General features: G+C 39.2%; 2 protein-coding genes across 4 annotated transcripts; both read left to right on the top strand.

Annotated features, from left to right (window-relative positions):
* The first annotated feature begins 10,482 nt into the window (after positions 1–10,482).
* LOC147506391 (uncharacterized) lies at positions 10,483–13,649 on the top strand. Of its 3 annotated transcripts, none has more exons than XR_015220809.1 (5): positions 10,483–10,584; positions 11,817–11,864; positions 12,477–12,510; positions 12,588–12,722; positions 12,825–13,182. XR_015220809.1 is itself a non-coding variant. In XM_086604250.1 (5 exons), exons 1-5 carry the CDS (start codon positions 10,553–10,555, stop codon positions 13,604–13,606), a joined length of 408 nt encoding a protein of 135 aa, XP_086460376.1. In that variant the 5' UTR covers positions 10,488–10,552; the 3' UTR covers positions 13,607–13,649. The 3 variants fall into 3 exon arrangements, 2 of the variants coding, with proteins under 2 accessions (XP_086460376.1, XP_086460375.1); XM_086604250.1 differs by lacking the exon at positions 11,817–11,864 and adding an exon at positions 13,532–13,649 and having other exon boundaries at positions 10,488–10,584; positions 12,825–12,956; XM_086604249.1 differs by lacking the exon at positions 11,817–11,864 and having other exon boundaries at positions 10,488–10,584.
* Positions 13,650–14,107: 458 nt separating this feature from the next.
* LOC147506390 (uncharacterized) lies at positions 14,108–26,743 on the top strand. The gene is made up of 7 exons (XM_086558558.1): positions 14,108–14,460; positions 18,047–18,226; positions 18,583–18,664; positions 18,789–18,896; positions 19,045–19,206; positions 26,173–26,427; positions 26,508–26,743. The coding sequence occupies exons 1-6, from the start codon at positions 14,209–14,211 to the stop codon at positions 26,367–26,369; spliced, it is 981 nt and encodes a 326-aa protein (XP_086414684.1). The 5' UTR covers positions 14,108–14,208; the 3' UTR covers positions 26,370–26,427; positions 26,508–26,743.
* Positions 26,744–26,895: the final 152 nt, after the last annotated feature.

The raw sequence follows: 26,895 nt of genomic DNA, 5'->3' as shown, positions 1-26,895 counted from the left end.
GCAAACTGTGGAGGTTGGAAAGCTGCCCAAGATGTGCATACATTGCAAAATACTTGGGACACACGTTCTGAGAATCACAGGAAGTTAAAATGAGCAATGAACAAGGACAAAGAGGTGGTAATTGATTCCACTCCACCAACGGAAAATTTGGCGAGAGAAAACTCAAAAAGAAGAGGGACGAAAACAAAAGCAAGGTGAAACCAATGAGACAAAGAAGCAATCTGATTCCTAAACCCACCGATCGGCTACAAAAAAGAAACTCAATTTCAAAATAGATTTGAAGGGCTGGAAGTTGAGGAAAGTCAGGATATGGAAATTCAGGAAATTCGAAGGCCTGTGAGTCCAATAGTGGAGAAAGTGATGGACCCTCAAGATACACTAGTTGGGGGGTGCAAAAAGTGAGTCCAAGGCGGCGGCAGAACGGTGAGTCCAAAGAAGACTTCAATGAGTTCAGAAGATGGTCAAAACGGTGGCTTTATTTGATGAGGATACATTGCAGAAAGTGACTCAAATAACACCGACAAACTATCCAGTAGAGGGGATCCCAATCTCTCTAGTTTCAAATGACTCTACTCCAAACATAGTGACTAACTTCCGATCCCCTAACGAAGAGGCGGTGGGTTTACAGGTCCTGAATGTATCTACAAATCGGTTGGAACATTCATTTCCCCGATGGCATATGGGACTTCACCCAACATAGCGCCTAACTTTATCTCTACAAATGAAGATGCTATTGGAGCTCAAGCCAGGATAAATAGAGTTCTAGATTCATATTCCTCATCGACAACAAGAGCAAAGTCCTCATTCTCTAATGTATTGAACGAAATCAACTTTATTTTGAGAGCGGTCAATTGGGCAGACTTTGCTGATGATGAGGATATATCGGAGGATGGTGATGAACCATGGCAGACGATATCCAAGAAAAAATACAAACCATAATGGATGATGCAGGACCACTCTCTGCCATCCACAAGGGCACCGAAAAACCTCCACCACATAAGAAATGAATATTCTATTACTTTTGTTGCAAAATTAGAAAAACCGAATCAGTTATACTTTAGATCCCCCTAGAGTGTAGAAAGATCTCCTTTTGTTACTTATGGTGGAATCCTATCTATGTAACTTTATATTAATATTAATATATTCACAGCGGTTTGCAAAAAAAAAAAAAAAAAGCATTACTAATACATTTGTAACGGTTAGGTATCCGTTACTGAAATTAATTTTAGTAACACTTGACAACCGTGACAAATATTAGTAACGGATATTAACCGTTACAAATATCCGTTACTAATATTTGTCACGCAATTGTGTCAACGCAAGATAACCGTTACTAATATGGTGTGTAGTTAGCTTTCTACCTGCCTGCAACAAAAATAGGAGTCACTGGTGAAACCCTTAGTGATCAATCTGGAAGGCTTATGCCCACTATCTAAGCACTGATGGGATAAGACACAAAGTACAGAGAAGCTTATCCAAGTCAGTGGTAAACAAATGCATTACTGATGGTGTTTTATAGGTGAATTCTTTGTTGTTGCCTGTCCCAGATATGTTAGCTACAGAGGCACGATAATGCTAATTAATGTTTTTTGGGACATCCAAGTTGAAGCTGTCCTTATTCGTCATCACTCGACCAAGCAGAATAAAGGTTATGACAACCCTTTTCTCCAACTACATCATCTCTGGATAGTAGGCAGGCTTTATTCGCCGGATCATGTAGCCAAGCAGGCTGAACTAGCCCAGCTTAGGTAGTCAATGCCAACAATTCTAGATCAAGTACAGCAGAAGTAGCTTACAGTGAGAGGGCCCTAACCACGGAAGGAAGTTAGGCTGAACCAAGTGGTTGTACGGATGATGCCTCCACTGAACCCACAGGAAGCCCCTTGCAAGCTATGGCTAACAGACAGAAGAAAAGAAACAAGAAATCTCCTGCCAAGCTCCGTATTCAATCCCTATAGAATTAGATTCCTCGCCTGTTGGCTGATTAATTGACTAAGGGGATTCGCACGCCTGCTCGCTGAACGGCGATCAAGATTCAAGAGATGTTTGCTCTTAATAAGAACATCTACAAATTTAAAATAGAAATACCTCAGTCAACTCCAATTAAAATATAGTTCAGTAAAATTGTATAAATTCAAATATATTACAAAGAGACACACCTTGATAGAAGAAAGGGCTGACCATTGAGATGCTTGACATCATGGAAACATATAATGTACTGATGATTGCTGAAAATAGGATGGAAATGAATTGTCGATGTCTATGAACAAGATGTGCAAAGTTTTATCTGCTTGATACTTTTCTTGATGTAGTAACTTGGCTGCGGCCTAAGCAAATCTAAAAATGACCCTTTGAACAGATAACTAAAGTAAAGTTGGGAGCATTTGCAGCAAGGTCGAAACTTCTAATTTCATGAGACTTGATCAACATAAAGTGTCAACAGGAACATACTTATGTGGTAATCATAAGGTATAACAGAAGGTCCAGTTGATACACAAGAATCACGAGTCTGATATCAAAACACACTTACAAACAAATTTCTAAAAAAACCTTTCCAGGCTTTCATATGAATCCTAATAAAACAAAATTCATAAAACCTACTAAACCAAAAACTCCACTTCTTATTTCTTAAAACTCTCAAACCTAGCAGCCGAGTTAAATTTTGAATGCCTAAAACCTACTAAACCAAAAACTCCACTTCTTATATCAAACTCACCTTTCTTAAAACTCTCAACTTTATAGCTTCAATGGTATCAAAAGGAACATCAAAGCGTGCTTCAACCAATGGTAGAACATTAAAAAATAGAGCAAAACTGTTGTGAATATATGACTGCGGAAACAACGTTACCCACAACAAACTGATCAATCCAACACAAGGATCGATCCTTCTCAATAGACAAGACTTCAACACCCTCCAAGCAATATCCCAACATTTCTCAATATCAAATAACAAGCATATAAAGTAAAACAATTAATGTAAAAGAAGAACAAACCACAAGGCGAGATATATAGGTGGTTCGGGCAATTTGCCTACGCCCACACCGCGAAGTTCCAAGCTTTACTAGATGTCCGAGTAACAGTTACAAGTCTCTCAATTCACTCACAAAGAATGAATACTCAACTCACAAAGAATTGCTCTCTTATAATCTCTCTCTTTCTTGGTTTTGGAAAAGTTAGGTTTCTCTGAAAAAAACCTATTTTTTATACTATTTCGGAAAAGCTTCGAAACAAATTGAATTTCGGGCTGAAATTGGTGGAGCGCAGTCAGCCCATCGGAGGCGCTTGAGTCGCTAAAACAACTGGAGGGTTAAGCCCATTGGGCGCAGTGCACTCAAACACTCAGTCACCGGTCAGCAGTTAAGCCCATCCGAGCGGTCGTGCGCTCTAGACATGAAAGAGAAAAAAAACATCCCTTTTTCTCTACATTCTCCACCTCGGTGAGGTTTTAACACATAAAACCAAGCCGAACACATCCAGCAATAACACATCCAGTAGGAACACATCCAGCAAGGAAGACTCGCAGTCAACTGCCCCGAAGGGCCATGCCCACAAAGGGCTCTTTCAAACATGTAGGATTTGGAGCAAGTCCAAACAGTGTTGGAACTTAACTCCGGTGACAACTTTCGTCAGCATATCAGCAGGATTGTCATGGGTGTCCACTTTCTCAAGTGCTACATCACCATCCTCAACGACATCCCGTATAAAGTGATAACGGACATCAATATGCTTGGTCCGAGCATGATGAACTTGGTTCTTCGCCAAATGAATAGCACTCTGACTATCACAATACAAAGCAACACCGCTTACGCTTTCAATACCCATATCATCTAGAAGACCTCCGAAGCCATAGTGCCTCTTTCACTTTGCTCTTTGCCATCGCCATATACTCTGCCTCGGTAGTAGATAGAGCAAATCAGTAGCTCGTAGTATAGACCTCCAACTAACCGGTGCACAATGCATCATAAACACATAACCAAAGGTCGATCGTTGTCTATCTAGATCACCGCATAATCGAATTCACAAACCCACTCGACATAACAAGTGCCTCTACCATAAGCTAATCCCACATCCAAGGTACCCTTCAAGTACCTTAGTACCCATTTCATCGCTTCCCAATCTTTGCTTCCCGGATTTGCCATATACCGCTTACAACACTAATCGCACAGGAAATATCCTCGGTGTACACCATAGCATACATCAAACTGCCCCGCGACACTTGCATAAGGAACATTAGCCATATGCTTTTGTTCCTCCACCAACTAGGGAGAGAACTTAGTCGAAAAGCCTAAAATGCCCAAAATAAAGGTGTAGAAACCGACTTTGCATTCTCCATACCAAATCGAGAAATTACTTTCTGAAGGTATTTCTTCTGAGATACAACTATCCGCCGCTTCTTCCTATCTCTGTCAATCTCCATGCCCAGTATCTTCTTGGCTCCACCTAAGTCTTTCATCTCAAACTCAGAGCTAAGTTGAGATTTTAACTTGTCTATCTCCACCATGCTTTTGGAAGCAATAAACATGTCATCCACATAAAGCAAGAGATAGATGAAGTCATTACCACGAAGCCTTCTAAAGTAGACACAGCAGTCATACTTACTTCGGGTGTACTCATGTTGCATCATGAATGTGTCAAAGCGCTTGTACCATTGCCTGGGTGATTGCTTTAACCCATACAGTGACCGATTCAATTTGCATACATAATCTTCTTTCTCAGCAACGACAAACCCTTCGGGTTGTCTTATATAGATCTCTTCTTCCAAGTCCCCATGCAAGAAAGCAGTTTTCACATCAAGTTGCTCTAACTCCAAGTTGAAGTGAGCAACTAAACTCAATAACACACGAATGGACGTATGTTTGACCACCGGGGAAAATACCTCATTATAGTCGACTCCTTCCTTCTGTGAAAAACCCTTTGCTACCACTCTTGCCTTGTACCCAGTACTGTCGGACTCAGGAAGGACCTCTTTCTTTCTGAACACCCATTTATTACCGATAGTCCTTTTGCCCTTTGGCAATAAAACTAGGTCCCATGTGTGATTTTTATCAAGAGATTCCATCTCTGCTTGCATAGCTACCAACCAATCTCTATAATGAGCATCTCTAACAGCTTCTTTGAAGCTATCTGGCTCATCATCTTCGATATTCAGTGCATATGCCACTAAATCCACCTGACCATAGTGTTTCACGGCTTCTCGTGCCCATACTTGTGCACTTCTTTAACTTGTCTCTCGTGGCCTAGGGTCACCACTACAAGTTCGCGGATGCTCTTGCTCTTCTTCCTGTTCTTTGTGTGGTTCCATGATTTGGTACCTCATCATGATCTAACCAACATCTGGCGCATCGGACAACTCAAGCTCGAGCTTGAACTTCATAGACTCACCATTCTTTCCTACTTCTTCCGACTTCTTTGAAGATAACACGGAAGTCTCATCAAAGGTAACATCTCTGGCGACCCGGGGAACTTGTGGTCTTCTAGTCACCACAATCTATATCCCTTTACCCCATTTTGCGAAACTAAGAATATGGCCTTCTTAGCTCTAGGATCTAGCTTGATGTCCCTCACATGGTAGTAAGGCTGCCGATCCAAACACTCATAAAATAATACTAAATCACCGTTTGGTTACCACCACCCTCATAAGGTGTCACCGCAATCTATAGCTTTGGTATGCGGTGACCTATTAATACGGAACACGCCCATGGACACGCATCTGCGCAATACTCTTTGTCTAGGCGGCATTAGACAATAAACATCTTGCTCTTTCAAGCAAAGTTCTATTCATCCTCTCTCGCCATTCCATTCTCATTGTGGCGTGCTTATCGATCCGATTAATGCGGCAATTCCACTGTTAACGCCTGAAACTCTTGGAAAGGTCCATAGGTATACTTCGATTACCATTGTCGGACCGTAATGTCTTTACCTTCCTATCCGTAATGCGATTCTCAACCCTTTGCCTTCCACTTCTTAAATGTCCCAAACACTTCATCTTTCGATTTCATCATATACACCCACACATAGCGAGTATAATCATCAATGAATGAGACATAATAGCGGTTACCTCCCTTGGAAGCCACCACCGGAGGGTCCCCAAACATCCGTATGCACATAGTCAAGGATGCCCGTTGTCGTGTGCTTGCTTGACTTGAACTTGACTTTGCACTACTTCCCATAGGCGCTTGATGCTCACGTAACCCCATACTTGGCTTCTTCAAGTTCTTCAAGAACCCTCGCTTTGCACAACTTCGGACAAACCCTTTTCACTCATATGCCCTAAACGCATATGCCATATCTTAGTGCACTCAGAATCATTACTACATGCACCCACTGCTACATCGCCTATCACCGAACTACCTATCAGAGTATACAAGGTTCCATATTTTTTACCCTTCATAACAACTAAAGAGCCATTAACAATATTTAGGACTCCACCTTCGCCCACAAACTTGTGGCCTTTGGAGTCCAAGGTACCTAGAGAAATAAGACTTTTCTTTAGCTCAGGAACATGTCTCACATCGGTTAAAGTCCTCACTACACCATCATACATCTTGACCCGTATAGTTCCAATTCCTACCGTCTTACAAGCAACATCATTACCCATTAAAACGGAACCACCATCAATGCTCTCATAAGAAGTAAACCACTTTCTATTCGGGCACATATGATAGGAACATCCGAATCAAGAATCCACCTTTCGGTCATATAGTCTTGTGTGGACACACAGAGATGAACTCATCCTCTTCGAGCACGAGCATAATTTGCCTCAATTTTTGCCTTACCTTTCTTCTGACCATCTCTTTTGTTCTCTTTCTTCGGGTGATGACAATTACTTGTGTAATGTCCTTTTCATTGCAATTGTAGCACTGTACATGTTTTAAAGGCTTCTTTGACTTGGACCTAGAATTCTCATTACTTGAATAATTACGTTCATAATGAATTTCCTCTTGCCACTAGCCCCGACCTGCATCAATGCTATTCTCACATCGTGTCTTCTTCATCAACTCATAAGAAAGAAGTGCACTCAACTTCGGTCAAGATCGGCGACTTCTCTCGTTCATGAATGTAGTCATTAGATGCTCATAGCTTTCGCAAGGAGAATATTAAACATGCCGCTTGATCCTCATCATCCATCTTCATACCAACATTCAAATAATCCGCTAGGCGTCGACGGAACTCACTAACGTGCTCTTTGCATCGTTGAACCATCGACCATCATGTACCGATAAAAGACGCTTCTTAAGGTACATCTTGTTCGCATGCTCTTGGTCATATACATAGACTCTAGTTTGAGCCAAATGCCGGCAGCGGTATTTTCTCCCATCACACTATACATGACCTCATTAGCAAGACATAACCGGATTGATGAACAAGCCCTCAAGATCGAACTCTTCCCAATCATCATTACTCATACTCACCGCCTTAGATTTAATCCCTTTAAAGCCTTGTGCAAACCTTGTTGGATGAGGATGTCCTTAACTTGGACTTGCCAAATCCCAAAGTTATTCTTCCCATTAAACTTCTCTACTTCAAACCTTGCATTTGACATCTTGGGAGCCATCTTTCAAGTTACACACAATAACCCAAAAAAAAATTTCACCTCGAATTTAATCGAACACCTTTGTCTACACAAATTTCGAAAGCACTAAACTCAAAATCCTAGGTCGTGATACCTACGCTTTCGATACCAATAGTTGTGAATATATGATCTGCGAAACAATGTTACCCATTGAATAAACGGATCAATCCAACACAAGGATCGATCCTTCTCGATAGACAAGACTTCAACACCTCCAAGCAATATCCCAACACTTCTCAATATCAAATAACAAGCATATAAAGTAAAAACAATTAATGTAAAAGAAGAACAAACCACAAGACGAGATATATCGTGGTTCGCGAATTTGCCTACGCCCACACCAAGGAGTTCCAAGCTTTACTAGATGTCCGAGTAACAGTTACAAGTCTCTCAATTCACTCACAAATAATGAATACTCAACTCACAAAGAATTGCTCTCTTATAATCTCTCTCTTTTCTTGGTTTTGGAAAAGTTAGGTTTCTCTGAGAAAAAACCTATTTTTATACTATTTCGTAAAAGCTTTTCAAACAGTGAATTTCGGGCTAAAATTGGTGGAGCAGTGTCGGGATCTGGCAGTGCCCAAAACACTGGAGGGTTAAGCCCATCGGAGGCACAAAAGCTCAAAACACTGGTCACAAGCAGTCGCTACATCCCGAAGCGAGGTGCACTCTAGACATGAAAGAAAAAAAAACATCCCTTTTTCTCTACAAAACCTAGAGCAAAGAAAGAAAGACAAGAATAAAATCAAAGGAAAAAATAGGTATTGATTCAATCTTAATACCTATATTCACTCTGTGGGGAAAGGTATGCAGCGGTAATGTATTTCAAACACAAACATGCCTAGAATTTAACATGTTGTTGTCCCTTGAGTCTGCAAAAAACCTTGAAGTGTTGGATAAGCACACACACTGATAATAACAATAATAATCACACATATTCCTTATATTATGAAAGTAAATATCAGAAAGATAGTGCTTGCTCTATTTTTTCAGCATAAACTATTAGATTGTTTTATTTTATTTTTCTTTAGTTTTCTGGTATGAAAATTTTAAGTTTAAATCAACTGAATTGGAAATGGAATGATTTTATAATAATTATTATAGTATACTATATATACCACATCTTCGGCTTTTATGAGGTATATGGTGTTTCCAAACTAACCTTCTCTATGTTTACCTACTTTTCTATTTGACTCTACACCTCCACTCTTTGATTTAGACTTTTCTATGTGGTTGTGAAGTTGTGATGGTACCCAATACCTCATGATGATTCTAGCATTATTTGCAACCAGCCCAAACCAACTCATTCTATTGACATTTTTGCACATGTATATGTACTGTCTTTGTGTATAAAAATAGATACATGCATTAACAACCATTTTTTATCTACTGAACATAGTCATGGAATCTCTATTTTCCAAATCTAATGAAACATAAATTCTAACTATGGCCAACAATAATGTTAATACTTCAAAGAATAACCTAATGAGTTACAAGATAGCAAGTAAAGGGTCAAAAGAGCTTATTGAATGTGAATACCGGAATATTGTCTCCTTGCTAAAAAATGAGATCAGCTCCAGCTGGCTCCTCTGTCAATGCACAAGGCCTTATTATTGTCTAAGGGATTCCACCATCACGGATCACATTCTCCCGCTGTTTATGACGTTGATAAGAAACCTGAAGGAACTAGAGCACTAGCACAACGTACAGACAAAGGAAATTATATGGTCTTGGGTGGAAAAAAAAAAGTAGAACACCTTAGCATAAGGAAAAAAGGTGAGAAACTATGTCATTCATCAACTGTGCCTATGCATTTTGTTTCAAAAATTATCTATCCCAAGATTAGTATTCAGAAGTATCATCTCAAAGTTCTTTAACTAACAAATAAAGTGTCAAAAACCTTCTCAAAGCAGGGCTATTATTGAAGAAAAAAAAAAACCCCCCTTCTCAACTGCTTTGGAAGTGTAAAATGTGGTTTCAGAAATCGAGATCGCAATTTCAACAAATTGAGAGCGCAGTTTGAATGAGCTTTTAAGGTAAAACCAACAAACCGCGATTTTAGAGCGGGAGCTCTGTACTAACCCCATGGTTTGTGTGACTAAGGTTGAACCTAACACCTAAACAAGATAGTCCAAACTCCTAACCAACATGTTATTATGTGTTTACGGTAAAAAAATTTTTTGATTTATAATACCAATTAATATTGAATTGAAACATGTATTTATTCATTTTATTATTATAATTATTAAAAAAATTGTTAAATAAGCGTCAATCAGTCTGACCAATTAAAACCATTTCAACTAAAAATCGGTTCGATCACTAGTTCGGTTTCAAAACATTGATCCAATGCCTACCCAGTCTTGGTATTATGCTTAAGACCATCTATCTAATAAAACACAATGGTGTGGGGCCCGCAGGGCCTCCATCCAGTGGTTACCATTGTCTTTTCTAAGTTGTGACATGGCAAAATAAGCCAATCCCAAAGAGTATGCTCCCTTATGCCCTAACACTGGGATCTATTGGATCTTATTCTTCAAACAAACTATGTATGCCCTATCCTTCCTTCCTGCATCTTATTCTTCAAACAAACTATGTATGCCCTATCCTTCCTGCCGCCGTCACTGTAGTTCTTGTTTAAAGTTAATTCGTGACCAAATCTTGAGATGCTTGATAATGGCCTAAAGTTAATTAAGTGATCAAGTTAGTGAAGTTACACTCTTTAGCCAAGGCAATGGAGAGAGTTGGCAAGGAGGGTGTTATTACTATTGGCCGTAAGTTGTTGAAATTAGCCCCATTTCTCTTTCCTTCATCCCTTAAGTGTTCTCTTAATGATAAAGAATATGATCATCATTAACTGTTCTCTTAATGATTGTTCAAGCACTTGTAAATAAGTAATCTATTATGTTAAAATGTAATCTACCGCTATTCTCTTAATGATTGATTTATTCCTCTAGGGCATTTATAGTAAATCTCGGTGACATGTTGGAGCATTGGAGCAATGGTACTTTCAGGTACAACTCTTAATTTGATAAGAAACATCAATAGTGTCCCTTTAGTGAATGAGAGTGCAACTTTATATTCTCTAAGTCATTCTAAGATGATCGCTTGCTGGAATTTAATTATTCGGTAATAAAACAATTCAAACTACATAATTTATATATTTTTATGAGACCTAGCCAGCGATTTGCCAAATGGTCAAAGTTCCACATATACTTGGTGTCCGGAAAGGTATATCGTTGTTGATGAGTTGGTCAAAAAGCAAATCAGCAATCTGAAATGTATTTGTTTCTCATTTGAATTTTGATAAAATAGATAAAGTTAGTCTAAGTAAAGATTCCCTTATTGTTTTCGATACATTTATTTGAACACATCAGTTAATTGATGATGTTCACCAATTTATTTTGATAGAACACTTTGGATCTGTTGACCGTCATTTGTTTGCCCATAAATCCATGAGACAAATTGCCAATTTATCTAGGTCACTTCAAGGCCATTTTCCGTAGCCGTAGGATACTTGTTAAGGAGATCTCACTTCAAGGCACAAAAACTTTTCGAGAGAAGCTAATGACCCAACTCGTCAGTGTTTGCTTTCATATCGAGGAAAGAAACCATCCGGTCTGCGTGTGTATGTGCAATGAAATCTCGACGTCGAGACCAACCTTCTCTGTCGCAGACATGTTTTTGAGAGAATTATTTAGATCGCAACCTTTGCAACCGCATGGTGGATGTGCAAGTGTATTTTTAGTTGAATGCCCTTTTCTTTTCTCTAGACCCTCTTCGAGCTTGAGAGCCATTCTTTCTTCCAAACTCGCATAGTTTAATCTCTCACCCTATTATTTGAGAAGATGATTGGAGAAGCACAAGATACAATTTGCCAAGCGATTGAGGTGGCGGATGTGTTCTTCCTGGAAATTCGTTAAAGCCCAACACAAAGAACCATCCCACGGTGCATAGATAACAGGCCCATCCGACGGTCTCTATATAACCAGCGCGTAAGCCCATCGATAGTCTCAAAGATTTCCTCGATCCCATGCGGGTTTTGAGAGAGAATCATCGTCTTTTGAAACCGCCGTATGATTAGTGAATGGGGTGTTTTCTTAATTGTTTTGGTGCAAAAAAAGAACGTAGAACAAAAGAGTAATACCCATTTTATGGATCAAGTAAGCTTGCGTTGTTTATTAGTGGTATTTGTCAGTTTTTGTTTCTTTTTGAGTTTTGAACATTTTATGGAAATGTTTTGCAGAGAATTGGTTGTAATGAATCGGCCAAGAGAGTGCAACCTTTAGACCAAGTAAGACGTTTTATGGGGTTTTGTCATTTTTTATTCTTTTTGAGGAATCGACAGAGAAAACCAAAGTTAAAAGAACACAAATCTGTAAAGTATAGTTTAGTCATGGCTTTACAGTTTAGTCATGGTATGTTTATTAATTTATTTGTTGTTATTCATATATGTTTAGTCATGGTCTATTTATTAATTTATTTGTTGTTATTCATAGTTTAGTCATGGTCTGTTTAGTCAATATTGGTTGCAAAATCTAAATGTCATAATATGTGGTACTTTTATATATGTGATCTAATTTACTTCCGCTTGCTATCGTCTGATTTTTATTTCTCATTTGTTTTTTTTGTTTTTTTAATTTTGGCGTGGTTTACTACCGTCTAATTTTTTTAATCCCTTTTGTTTTATTTACTGCCACCTAATTTTTATCTGTGTTTACGCCTAATTACTATTACATTTACATGCGAAATAATCACTGTTCGTGGTTTACTACCGTCAGCTATCCTCTAATTTTTTAAATCCCCTTTGTTTTATTTATTGCCACCTAATTTTTATCTCTGTTTATACCTAATTACTACTACCTTTACATGCGAAATAATCACCACTACTTTGTCTTTTTTTTAGGCACCCTTTTTCATTGCAGATTCGACTTTCAATGGTATGTTATCCCCACCTATCTTTTTATGCTTGTTTCTACAGGTTTTATTGAGTATCTATTTCTATTTGTTTCTACAGGATCCCATAGATAAGGGTAAACGTCCAATGGACCCTTATAAGGATCCTTCGAACAAGAAAAACAATATTTATGTTCCAGTTCAAGATGGACTCTACCTTCAGCCACCTACTCCTCAACGACCTGCTCGTCTCCAGGTATTGATAACTTCTATTAACATACTTTGAGTTATCCAAATTGTCCTAACACTCTTATTGGTTTCACATCACATTTTTGAACTCTCTTTCAAATATTTATAGCTTCCTACGCGACCAATTCTTGACAAAGGAAAACGCCCTATGGACTCCTTTAAGGAACCTTCAAACCAAAACAAACATGTCTTTGTTGCCCCCCAAGATAGGCTCAATCTTCAACCGCCTCTTGGCTTCCAGGTATTTCTTGCTTGCATTGCCTTATTTATTCTTTTGTTTTATAAATGTCTTCTATCTAATCTCCCGCCATCCGGTTAAAAAAAATGTAATGGCCTGATATATCGTGTCCATAAGGTGTTTTAATATACTGATTTTATGAATCTCATTTCCCCACTTGCGAATTAGTTTTCTACACTGTTGGCATTAGTCGAGACATTCAAATATTTTGTAATGTTGAAGTGATCTCATTTTTAAGCCAATTATTTGATCGCTTCCCGCATCCGGCGAGACGGTTAAGTAACCGGATTAACCAATGAGAAATATATGATTGTAATTTTCGTGTTATGACAGTTTATATTTATGAAATGTCAAAAAATACGTAGGAGATCTTTGCACGAAATTTTACTATAAAAACCACGTCATAGGTTTGTAATTGTTTTAGTTTTGAGCGCTACATATTTGCTTGTTCCAAAACTAGAAAAGAGTCTAGGAGGTGAATACAATCGCTCATTATTTCACTTTTGAATTGTCAATTTCTTCTTCCCTTTAGTATATATAATATTTCCTACTCACTCTATTTAACTAATTTAAAACAGATAATTACATACTTTTTCGATGAAGTTTCCTCAAGGCTTGGGATTTATGATAATGACCTTGATATTGGCACATGAGAATGGGGTTTCTGGAAGAGTTATGATTGTCAACAATGTTATCCTCAGATTTCCATTTTTTTTGTACTTGGCGACTTTTGTGGGTGCTCTCTTTGGTAATCGCTTTTGATGTCATCATTCAAACCACTTGTGGGAGTCTGATTATGTATCTGTTTCTCATATTGTTCTTATTTCATTTGGTTTAATTGGTGTTCTTCTATGTTTAAGTCCATTTAGATGAATGAGTCTAGAGCATCTATGCAAATCACTATCGGATTTATTGAATGAGAATTGTCTTTGCAGCCTTTTAACATGATCCAAAACATTGGAAAGTCATAAAATAATGGGGAGGTTCTATCCAAATTGCCCCTTAGTTGGTTCAAGTTAGTGTGATGTCGAGTTTTTCAGCCTAATAATCATTCTTGACCATAATAAAATCAAAATAGGTGTTCAAGTTCAGGCTGCTTCTATAGAATTAGCGTCGCAGGCGACTCTATCAGTGCCGTACGGCACGGGCATACCCTAGTCTCCAATAATTCACACAAATTGGAATAAACTCCCAAGCACTGTGGAAACTCCCAAACCCAAAACATTTGTTTCTCTTCTCTCCTTCCAAAGCAAACATGAAAGCAGTTGTAATCACGACACCTGGAGGTCCAGAAGTATTAAAACTAGAAGAAGTGGAAACCCCTGGAATCGGTAACAACCAAGTATTAATAAAAGTGGAAGCAACTGCAATTAGCCGAGCTGACACGTATCAAAGACAAGGAAACCATCCTCCTCCACCTGGCGCTAGTCCGTACCCGGGTCTAGAATGTTCTGGAACAATTGAAGCTGTTGGAAATGACGTCACTCGTTGGAAAGTCGGTGATCAGGTAATTTTTTTTATATTGTATAAATTAGTTTTTCATTGGCTATAGGGTCGGTCATAGATCTAATCTTAGAAGCAGGTCCTCTTAAGAAGGGAAGAGATCTCTTGGCTGTAGGAATCAAGATCGAAATACTTTGAGGGCGAAAACAATACCAGTTTTATAGATTCTTTCCATAAACTGCAAATGTATAAGTGACATAGAGTTCAGTGACAAAGAATTTATTGGAGAGCATATTGTTGGGTTTTGTCCATATTTAGAGGATCGTTTGGTCAAATCAGACTTGGACGACTTTGAATTATGGGTTATTTAGGCTTTAGTCCTACTTTTTATGGGGTATTTAGGCTTTTTTCCTAAAAGTATCGATTATTAGGTTTTAGTCCTACTTCCATCTGTTGACCTTTAGTCGTCTCAGTTGACCGTGGTCAAACTATTTAATCCTCTTCGATTTTCTCAAATGACCAGAATACTCTTGGAGCATGCTTGTCACATGACTTGAAATTGGATAAAAGTATGACCAAAACCTAATTTACCCAATTACAGGAGGGGTAAATCCTAAAAATGAGATTCGGACATGCACTAAATTCTAACATTTTCTTAACTTGCATTAAAAAAAAAATGTATTTTGGGAAAAGTCATTGTATTGTTTTTTTGTGCATTCTCTCTTTATAAGTCTTAATTTTAAATTGTTCGACTACGCAATACAATGTTGCGTTCATTCATTGAGTCTTTTGAATTGGAGTGCTACATTCATAAGATTGAAATCCGTTATATCTTAGGAGACAATTGTTCATCAACCTTGAGCACCGAGAGAGAGCAAATTTGTCTTAATAAAGACATAGTGATTATCACTAGGCTCGAATTTAATCATTGGTAAATTAAGTTAGTTTGTTGAGCTAAAAGTTTGTTCATGACATATTTGTTGTATCAATTTGATTTTCTTGTTTACTTAACAATAAGTATAATTTTAGAATAAGTTTTCTTTATAAATTACATCTGCCATTCGATCATTGATAGTGTTCATCTTGATGAATTAGGTGAGATAATGAGGGAAAATTCTTCTCACTCTCCCCATTTCATTCAGACACATACACTCAACACTTCATCTTCTTTCCTAACCAAACTTCATCACTGAAACCTTAACCAAATTTCATCTTCTCCATTAAATACCCCAACTTTAATAATAGAACTCCATTTGCTTCAGTAGTGGAGTTAAAGTTGACAAATTTGTAAAAAAAAACATGTTAAGAAAATGTTAGAATTTAGTGCATGTCAGAATCCCTTTTTTAGGATTTACCCCTCCTGTAATTGGGTAAATTAGGTTTTGGTCCTACTTTTTACGGGGTATTTAGGTTTTGGTCATACTTTTATGCAATTTCAAGTCACGTGACAAAGATGCTCTAAGGGTATTCTGGTCATTTGAGAAAATCGAAGAGAATTAAACAGTTTGACCACGGTCAACTGAGATGACTAACGGTCAACAGATGGAAGTAGGACTAAAACCTAATAACTGATAATTTTAGGAAAAAGGCCCAAATACCCCATAAGCCTAAATAACCCATGTGCTTTTGAAGGATCAAGTAATGGGGTTGGATGTAGGAATCACTGAAGAAATCACCGAAGTAGTGAATGCTATTACTAAATTAGAGGGCGATAGAGCACCAGGGTCTGATTTTTTTTCTTCAGATGAGTGTGTTTTAAGAAGTGTTGGCACCTCTTTAAAGGTGATATTATGGATGTGGTAAAAGAATTTTATGATGAAGCTACTCTGGACAAAAGGAACATGTCGACCTTTATCACACTTGTATCTAAGAAGGTGGGAGCTCATACCCTCAAGGACTTCAAACCAATAAGCTTGGCTGGTATTCTTTATAAGATTATGTACAAGGTTCTTGCGACCAGGATTTGTGGTGTCCTCCATTTAATCATTTCAGTCCAACAAAATGCTTTTGTAGGTGGACAAACAAATTTTGGATGTGCCCTTAATTGCGAATGACTATTGATAGCCGGTGGAAGAACAAAGAGAATGACATTCTTTGTAAGGTTGGCTTATCAAAAGCCTACGACCACGTTGACTTTTCTTTCCCCGACTACTTGCTAAAGAGGATGGGGTTTGGTGAGAAATATATGAATTGGATTAGGAGTTGTATTTCTTTGGCTTCATTCTCTATTATAGTGGATGGTTCACGAGCAGGATATTATAGAAGTGAGAGGGGCTTACGACAAGTGACCCCATCTCTGTTAGTGTTCATTGTGGTAGTGGAAGCTCTTACTAAATTGGTTATGAAATTGGTGGATTTGGGGTATATTAAAGGATTCAAACTAGTAGCCGTGCTTGAGTTTATGGATGATACTTTGTTCTTGCTTGAAGCTTTAGTGTTGCAGAGTGTTGCAGTTGCATGTTGTCAAGCTTCATAATTTGACATTTTGTTAAGTCATACCACCTTTTCCCTTGTGGTATCATCTTTGAAGTATTTGTGCTCCCACTCCAATGTCACAATGTCACAACTCGCTCACTTATCTTTTACCTCTTGAAGAATTTTTTTCACTAGCTAGAGGGCTTTTTGCTTCGGTCTCGTGTATCTTCAACAACATTCGTCGTCGAGAATATTATGCAATTTCTTTCTGGATGCACTCTCTTTTTAAGCTTGTTTCACTTGTTTCGCTTTGTCTTGCCCACGTACCCTCGTCGACAAACGACTTCCTTGCACATTGGAATTAGGATGTTGCCCTAATCTAATCACCTACGTTTACTGATGTTGGTGATGAGGGGTATCCATGTTATTAATTGAGATATCAGGTGACATTAGGACTTCATGTGGAGTGGTTGTCTTTCAAAAGTTCTCATGCATGACTGTGGATACGTAATTAGTAATTGCGGTTTTGAGTAGCTTGACACCCAAGTCAAGCATAAATATATGAACTAAGGTGTAGAGAAGGGAAATCTCTCTAACAATATTCTCCCAGCCTCCACTCTTCTCGAATCTTCTCCAACTTGGTTTCCCCATTACAATCATGTTTAAACTCTCTTAGCATCACCACTAACACTCTAAAAATAAGCATAATTGGCATGGGGTATTTTATTTTTTTCTCTGCTCCTTTTTTTTCCGATCTACCTTATATTGGTCAGATTTTGCCAATAAACTTATTTGGCCATGCTGGAATTAAGTAAAGGTGCTTTTGAATTGGAATTAATAGGTTAGACAACGTAACACAATCTCCCCACGAACTTTATTTAGCCATTTATTTGTTTTGGTATTTCTCCTTTTATTTAGTTCCCACGATATCTTAGTAAGTCAGCCCTATCTAGACCAGTTGGTCATTGTCAGGACCAAAATGGATTCATTAATTTACTGATAATGGCAAGCATATTGTGGATGTTTCTCTTCTTGGTGAGATCTTAGAGGGTTTGAAAAACTTTCTAAAATTGACAGACATTAAGAAAAACTTTTGAGACTACTAGATACATTCATACAATGGCTAGAACTAGATTCTGTGATTCAGTATGTGGGTTTAATTCTTGTTGTAGTTCCTGATTCTGACTTTAAGCTTTATTAGTGCTGCATGGCCTGATGAAAAATATGTTTCCTAGGTTTGTGCTCTTCTTAGTGGAGGGGGGTACGCAGAAAAGGTAGCTGTTTCAGCCAACCAAGTTCTTCCTGTTCCACCTGGTGTTTCTCTGAAAGATGCTGCTAGTTTTCCTGAGGTGGCATGTACTGTCTGGTCGACCGTCTTCATGACAAGTAGACTTTCTGTGGGAGAAATTTTCTTGGTAAGTTATGGCTGTGAGAGTTTTTGGAGAAATTTGCTTCTCTTTGTAATTACAAAGAGTCAGATGGTTGTGCATGACAACACTGATTTCAAATTAAATACTAGCGTAAACCTCCTGTTTTATTTTATAAACACATTTCAATTTGTATGCTACCTGAACACACTTCATTATTGTTTGTTGCTTCCAGTTGCACCCTTGTTAATTATGAAGGAAGTGTGTTTCCATTCATTTACACTAAAGGAGAAAAGTTAAAGTAATTATTGGAATTCAGGATCCTGATTCTAGTGAGCCACTGGCTGCATTCTTGTCTCTTGGAAATTGATTAGTGGGTGAACTGAAAATTTGTCCAATTGCAGGTTCATGGCGGTTCTAGTGGGATTGGTACATTTGCGATCCAAATGGCTAAATACATAGGAGCAAGAGTATTTGCCACAGCAGGTTGACAGCATTAATGTCAGAGTAGTTCCTATTTTAAAGTAGCTATAAGATTTCATGGCTGATTGAATGAATTGATTAATAAATGGATTCTCTCTATAACTGTTCTGATATATTTCCTGTTCAGGAAGTGAGGAGAAATTAGCATTTTGTAAGGATCTTGGCGCTGATGTCTGCATCAATTATAAGACTGAGGACTTTGCTGCACGGGTGACAGAAGAAACAGGAGGAAGAGGTCTGTTCCTTGCCATATTATCTTAAACTTCGAAATTTTATGCGTGGAGCGAATCAGGAATTTTTTTGATGGTGCTCTCTAGAATGCAAAAGCTCAAGACAGTGTCAAGTTTCTGTTTCTAATGAAACCCGAAAATTTGTTATGACAGGTGTTGACGTCATATTGGATAATATTGGCGGACCCTACTTCCAGAAAAATCTCAACAGCTTAAGCATTGATGGCCGACTTTTTTTACTTGGCTTCCAAGGTGGCCCAGTTGCATCAGACATAAATCTTGCATTTATTCTTGCAAGGCGCCTTACAGTGCAAGGTATTCCTGTGCTTTTAAGTTTGAGTATCAAATGTCGACTTATATAGAGCTGGGTTCAATATGCAGTATTTTACACTAGGCAGGACTCAGTTGCCAAGGGACCTAATTGATCCAATGACGATTTGACTGGAGCAAAAGATGCAGCTATGATTTTCATAGTTGTGGGTTATTTTGTTCCACGTAAACTATCATTGCTGTCTTAACCAGACGGACAGAGGTTGTGACTCCAAGGCTGTTATCTATGCCTGGAAAAGAGTCACATTGTCATTGAGAGTGAGATTGAGAGAATGGCCAAGTAGGACAGTTAATTCTAGAAGAAGACAATTTGCTGTGGTTGAGGGAAAGTTTTTCGAAGCGGAATGGTGTAGGAGCTCGGAGGTGGGAGAAGTAGTGGGATTGCCTGAGAAAGGTGGTTGTGGTGTTTTTGTTTGTTCTATATCTGTAGGTAGGGGGAGATTGTTGGGAAACCTGTTATGCCAGTGCTCCCTAGGGCTGCTTGAAGTCGGGCTTCTATCTACCATGCAGAGCCATCCGGTAAGTTGATCAGAATTGTTAGAAGGAATAATAGAGGTGACTTCCTTTTATTATTGGTATACCTTAGATCTGGATCTAGTAAGCACAGATCGATGTGTTTTCCGGCTGGTAAGGATAAAGAGGGATGGGCAAATTTCAGTTCGAAACTCTTGAAGCTACTTGACCCCAACTCTCATTGTTCAGAGATTGTCGAGTCAACCCGAGTTAGTATCCATCTCACAGCATTCTCACTAGCTAGGAGGTAAGGGAAGGAACCTCAATAGTTAACCATGACTCTGCATTACCCAGAACCTGGGCAGGCCGCAGGCGGTAGTCCGAAAGTTGTGGTGAGACCAAATGGTTCTGTACTTAGTTCTTCCTGGTGGGTAGCGTCCGTTGTTTGCTCATCTAAAAATAGTTGCCCTGAGCCCCTGACTGGAATTGGGTGAAAATAAACATAGAAACTGTGTTTGGTCAGGTTGTTTTCAGAAATACGAAGGAAGAAGGCGCTCTCATCTACTTCCAATAGGAGAGAGAGGTCGACAGACTTACGAAAATGCCATCACTGCAGTTCAAAGAAGGAAAAATTCTTTTCAAATGGTGGAACCCTGAACTTGGAGGGCTTGAAAAGGAATTTTACTGGTTAGTGAGGTCTTGCTGAGTTTCTCTGGGATCCCATTTCACTTGAGTACCAAAGAGATTATTCAATCTCTTGCTGAGATATGTGGCAGTATGGTGGAAATAGATGACAATTCCTTAGACTGCTATGGGAATAGGAAGAACATGTGGGTTGAAACCAAAATCGAGGAGCTTGTATCTGTTCCTAGAATTACAAATGTGGAAGAGAGGCTAGGTTTTCCCCATATTTGTCGAGCTTGAGTTCGTCAATGAAGGAAAAGAGGAATTGGAGGCTTGGCTGGAATGGGTGCATGAAGATTCTGTTGTGGTAGACCACGACAGTGGTCTTACCTTGGCAGACCAAGGGCAGTTTGAAAACTGTCTCCCTGCAAACTCCAGTCAGGAGCCATGGCTGTGCCACGTCGAAATTGAGTAGGCCACCTGGCTTCACGAATGAGGGAAGCACACAAAATTCAAATTGTGAATTTTGTAATTTGACACCACCTATGGCCGGTAACATACGTGTGAAATCTTTCCCTATGTTGAATAATCCTTAGTTACAGGATCCTTGTATACAAGGTGCCGCACCCGCTCCGGAACCTTGATTCCGCTCCCCCCACTAGGATCCTCCTCGGAACCTCACTCATAAACTAGTTGGAATTCTACACCTAACAAAATCGGTTCTATTTCCGTATGATATTAATTGAATATTCGCTTATTTAAAATTAACCTTTTTCATTTATGTAATAAGTCAATGAATTAAAACTGATGTATGTGACATTTAAAGTAGTATAAATTTGGATTTCTCTATTTTATTTATAAGAAATTTAAGAATATGTTCACTAGTTTTTCTACAAAAGGTATAAATATACAAATAGAAATCTTCCTAGGAAAAGGATATAGAACTCGTATCAACAATAAACTCTATTCCATATCTGCGATGCTTCCAACAATATATTCTATGGTAATCATTTTTATTTCAATATTTTTTTACACATATTAGACGCTTGTTAGGCGCTCCCTATCCTATGTCTTTTTAAAACACCCGCTTCCCCGCATCTGCTCCCGTTCCTGCACTCGCACTCACTCCCGCTCTGTGCAATAATCATGATGGTGGTGTTGTACTGGTTAATGACCGAGAATATGGAATCGTCTCAAGGTGTGTCCCAGAAACTAATGTTAACTTGGTTCGAGAGGATTCATACTTAAGTCCAGGACTTATCCAATTATGGCTTAATTCCCTTGACCCAGATCCAATTTCTGAGGCAAAATAGGAGGAAACGGACCTTATCTAGGGCAAGGAGGAAGCAAGATTTTATTGAGGTTTGGGGGCTGCACCATGTTCCAAAAATCTTATGAGGAGAATGGGTCTTCGTAGGGCCCATAAAAGGAAAGCCAAACACAGGTGAGAAGTCTGACTTAGTTAAAAGAAAGGAAGGAGATCCTGGCCCATCTGAACAGCCATCTTCTTTGTCAACATCAGGAGATGGAAGGATTTCTCAATGAAAAGATGTAGGTTCGGTATCTCTCTCCCTCCCTTTGGTGGTTTTTTCAGCATCCACATCTGGTACGGGCATAAATGGGTCTGGTGAGTCTCCAACTGAGTGTGTTGGAAGGAGCGATCATTTACAGTGTAGTCAAAATACTGGTCGTAATGCTAGCTATGTGTCTAGCATAGCGAATAGTTTGTTCTTCTGCCAAAATGCTGACGATGTTTGCAATTGGATTAAGTATATGGTGGTGCCTTTGGCAGGGAACTTAGGGATTTCGTCACGATTGGAGAGAACAGGTTTTGAATGACTGTTTGGAGAATTATACAATAAGTCGCTTGAGAAGAATGGTATTGAACAAACAGGTGGTGATGGTTCTGGTGTAGGTCTTGAAAGAATATTTGGAGAATTATGCAATAAGTCAATATGTCGCTTGAGGAGAATTGTATTGAAAAAAACAAGTGGTGATGGTTCTGGTGACCTGGACGACACAGGTAGGAGGAATACAGTGGGTCATGTTGATTAACATCATCTCTGGAATGTTAGGGTCTCTGAAATGACAAGACAAGTAATAATGTTTATTTGTTAATGTCGAAGCATAGGCCAGCTAAGTTAGGGGAGAAGCATCATTCTAGGCTTGCGGATTTGTGGGGCCATCCGTTGTTTCTTCACATTCTCGCTATTGGTTTTTCAGGGATCTGATAGTGGCTTGGAACTCCGATTTGATTGATGTTAATGATAGTTTCTTTGGGCTGTTCACCTTATCAGTAGAATGTAGTTAGAAGACAAATGCTTTCTCTTGGCTTAGGACCTGCGTATAGGGTGCAAGTAAAAACGAGTGTCAGTCTCACTTTATGGATGAGCTAGAGGATGTAAGGGCATGATCTGATTTACCGTGGTATTTAGGGGACGACTTTAACCTGATCAGGTTTAGCCATGAAAGAAGTGGAGGTAGCAGGATTACCAAATACATGTGCGTTCGATGACTTTGTGACCAGGAACTGTTTAGTGGATTATTCTTATAATGGAGCGCAATATACCAACTGGAGCTCAATATACCTGGTCGAAGAGCAGAGGTCTTTGTAGAATCGCCAAATTTCTAGCTTTAGTAGAGTGGGAGGATCAGTTCAGTCAAGCAAAAGAGGCTGCTCAGCCGAAGTATCTTTTGACCACAGAGTGATTGGCCTAGGGTGTACCAGTTTACAAGAGGTTCGTTTCCGCTTCGAAATTATGTGGTTTGAAGACCCGCGTCTTACTCAGCTAATCGAAGAGTGGTGGTGTTCGCTATCTTTTGAAGCCTCTCCTTGTTTTGTATGGTGGAGTAAAGTTCAAGGTGTGGAACAAGGAAGTGCTTGGTAGAGTTGATTTGCTCATTAAATCCAAGGGTCAGGAGATTCATGAGTTGGATGGAAAGAATGAGAACTCAACTTTATCCCTCAATGAAGAAGTTCATAGAGCTAGCCTGAAAAATGGGCTCCAAGTTCTTTAAAAAAAGGAAGAAAATATCATGGAGACAAAAATCTAGAGCGCGCTTCTCAAAACGAAGGGTAACTTTTTTCATAAGACTGCAAATGCCAGGAGTAAGGTAAACGACATAAATCGGCTTGTGAAACACATTGTGGTGTTCTACGAGTTACTTTACTCTGAAGATCCGATTGTGAGACCGCTGTTAGACGGTATAGATTTTGTCACTGTTTCCGAAGAGCAAACGCTTGGGCTAGAAGATCCTATAACAGAGTATGAGGTTTTGGCTGCTATTAGGGACTTGGGTGGGGTTAGAGCCGAAAGACCAGATGGGTTCCCAATGCTGGTCTTTAAAACGTGTTTGGAGAATTTCTGATCTGATTTCATGGCCGTGGTACAGGAATTCCAAGAGCATGCTACACTGGGTAGAAGAAATAGTTCGACCTTCATCACATTGATCCTGAAAAAGGAAGGAGCAGCATCACCTAAAGATTACAGGCCAATCAGTTTGGTCGGGATATCTATGAAGTCATTTCTGAAGTACTTTGCCACTGGATCAGGTTGGTCTTACCATCTATTTTGTCAAGCCACCAAAGTGCTTTTGTGGGCGGATGCTAAATCTTAGATGATCCTCTTACAACAAGTGAATGCATTGATGCACGCACCAGGAGTGGAAAACCCGGTGTTCTATGCAAGATCGATATTACAAAGGCATATATGACCATGTGAATTGGGAGTTTCTTGACTACATGTTGAGAAGAATGGGATTTGGGGAGAAGTATCGAAGGTGGATCAGCCTATGCATTACTTTAAACTGTCCTTGTGAATGGTTCACCGAAGGGCACTTTAGAAGCGAGAGAGGTTTGCGACAGGAGGACCCCATATCATCGTTTCTATTCAACGTTGTAATGGAAGCTTTGAGTGGATTGATGTCCAAGGTCAATGAGTTTGGGGTGTTGCCGAGGGGTTCAAACCGGATAAAATGCCCCTTAGGTGACGATCTTGCAGTTTGCCGACGATGCACTCTTTTTAGTGGATGCATCAATCTCTCATCTCCTAGTCGCGAAGTCTGTCTTATTAATTTTCAAAGCCGTATCTGGGTTGAGGCAAACATGACGAAGACTAAGGTTTTTGAAGTTGGTGAGGAAAGATTAGAAACTTTTGCTCGTACTATGGGATGCGAGAAAGATAGTCTGCCTTGTAGGTACTTGGGACTGCCTTTAGGCGCTTCTTATATAAACAAAGCTGTTTGGGATCCCGTGATTGAGATGGTTCAAAGACAGCTGCGTGAATGGCGTGGTAAGCTCCTTTCCAAAGGTGCAAGGCTGATTTTGTCAAAAGTGTGCTGTCAAACTAGCCAGTTACTATGTGTCAATTCTTACTGTTCCAGTAAGTGTTGCAAAAACCATGGGGTTCTACGGAGGTGGAGGAAAACTCACTTAGTGGCCTGGGATAAGGTTTTCTCTTCAAAAGAGGAAGGAGGACTCGACGTTTGAGGTCTGGTAACAATGGCTAAGGCTCTTCTAGGTCGTTGGCAGTGGAAATATGGAGTGGAAGACCATTCTTTATTGAAAATGGTAATAGAGTGGTGGCCTAATGGTGTTTCACAGTCGCATGGTTGCAGTGTATGGAAGGGTGTAGTGGCTATTCTACCTGATTTCCGCAGGGGTATTAGTTACAAGGTGGGGAGTGGTGATAAAGTTCATTTCTGGGCGGATACCTGGACAGGGGGAAAACCCTTATGTGACCGCTTCCCCCTGGTTTGTCAAGCAACAACTATGAAATCCCTTTAATTGGTTAGCTTGGTCATCACGAAATTGGTGGTATGTCTTGGAATCTTCATTTTAGGAGATTTAGCAATGATTGGGAGCTGCAACAGTACACCAATCTCACCTCTACCTATCCTCTACTTTGGATACCATTTTTCTCAGTGACGAGGAAGATTCTTGGAGGTGGTGTAAGTACATTCTCCAGTAAATCTTTCCCTGTTAAATCTTTCTATGGTTTGCTCTCTAAAGCAAATAGAGATGACATGGCAGTAGTGACCTTTGGCTGCAAAATTTGGAGGTTGACACCTTATGCTGTGTTATGGGTTACCGGGAAGTCGAGAAATAATTTTGTGTTTAGAAACAAGGTGGGCTCTATTAATAGAGCAAATATGGAGGTTAAGGCTTTCTTTAGGTTTTGGGCAGCAGCTTGGTTGTAGAGGAACAAATATCTCTTCAAGGACTTCATTACTAATTGGAATGATGTCATATTGGGAAGAAGATGAATTTCTCAGGGATTAACTAAGGGAACTGTAATTTTAGCTGGGGATGTAATGAGGATTTCCCTCATGCTCATGTAACACCTTGTGTGATCTTTTCTCCACGTATATATTTTTTATTCCAATAAAGATTACTTATCAAAAAAAGAAAAAAGAAGCAGCTTGACTGTGATCATGCCCAACACCGAGAACAAAAACTTTGTTTATTTTCTGGACATGTGTTGCTGGTTTGCTTCTTCAGTTTATCTCGGTATGTGATTGCAATTAAATGTCTGTGGGAGTATGCCAAAGTGATTTCAATTTGCATCGCTTCCTGTGTGGCGTAGGTGCAAATTGTTTTGGCTGATCAACCTTGATTTTATGCTGGCATTGCTATTTCATCGAATTCTTTCTTCTAAAGGCCAAAATATTGATTTCCACCAGTGTATAGGAACATATTGAATCCCTATATTCTGGACAAGTAAAAGTTGGAAAAAAAGGGGTACATATCGGTTGATATATATCTTAAATATCTTATTCGACACATAATTATCCTATGTGTTAGCCGTAATTTCAATATGTCAGGATAAATCAGTCATTATAAATCATTTTCTAACTGCAGTAATGTGCTTACAGGGGCAGGCTTACGAACAAGAAGCCCAGAGAAGAAGGCAGTAATTGTGAGTGAGGTAGAGAAAAATGTTTGGCCTGCAGTCGCTGAAGGCAAAGTGAAGCCTATTGTCTACAAGTCCTTCCCCTTGTCCGAGGTAGCAAAGGGCCACCAGCTAATGGAAAGTAGCAAGCATATTGGGAAGATCCTTCTCTTTCCATGAGTAGAGTCCGGCTTTTTGTACTCCTTGTGATCTTCTATAGGCTATAGCCAACAATTATGTGAGACATGAAATTCCCTTTACCTTGTTTTTTTTTTTTTTTTTTTTTTTTATTGGCTAATCTGATTTAAATGATATCAGTAACTCTTTGATGCTGACGGCTGACGGAGTTCGAACCCCAGACCTCTGGTATCATCACCCAAAGTCGGCACCTCCTACCCTCCTCTTTCGTGTATATTGGTCACTTCTGGTTAATAATAAAACATTTATTTTTTATTAGATTTGACTTCATTTGACCAAATTAATCTGGTTATAGTTGCAGTAATTCAATTTACAGCAAGCCATCCTTAATTTGATTTGGATCGTTACGTGTTCAACCCTTTTGGTCTGCATCAAATAGTGGTCGTACGTTATTACTGCCTTACCAGCTTCTTCTTTATTGGACATGCATGGTCTATCTAATATTCTAATGCCTATATCTCAGTGTGAAAGCCAGCCATGGCTTTAGAGGCTTAGAGCATCTCCTTTC

The sequence above is a fragment of the Coptis chinensis genome, chromosome 4 (assembly GCF_015680905.1).
Source record: "Coptis chinensis isolate HL-2020 chromosome 4, ASM1568090v1, whole genome shotgun sequence".
NCBI lineage: Eukaryota > Viridiplantae > Streptophyta > Magnoliopsida > Ranunculales > Ranunculaceae > Coptis > Coptis chinensis.
Note: the sequence above shows the minus strand (reverse complement) of the source record. Positions and strands in the feature narration are given on the sequence as shown.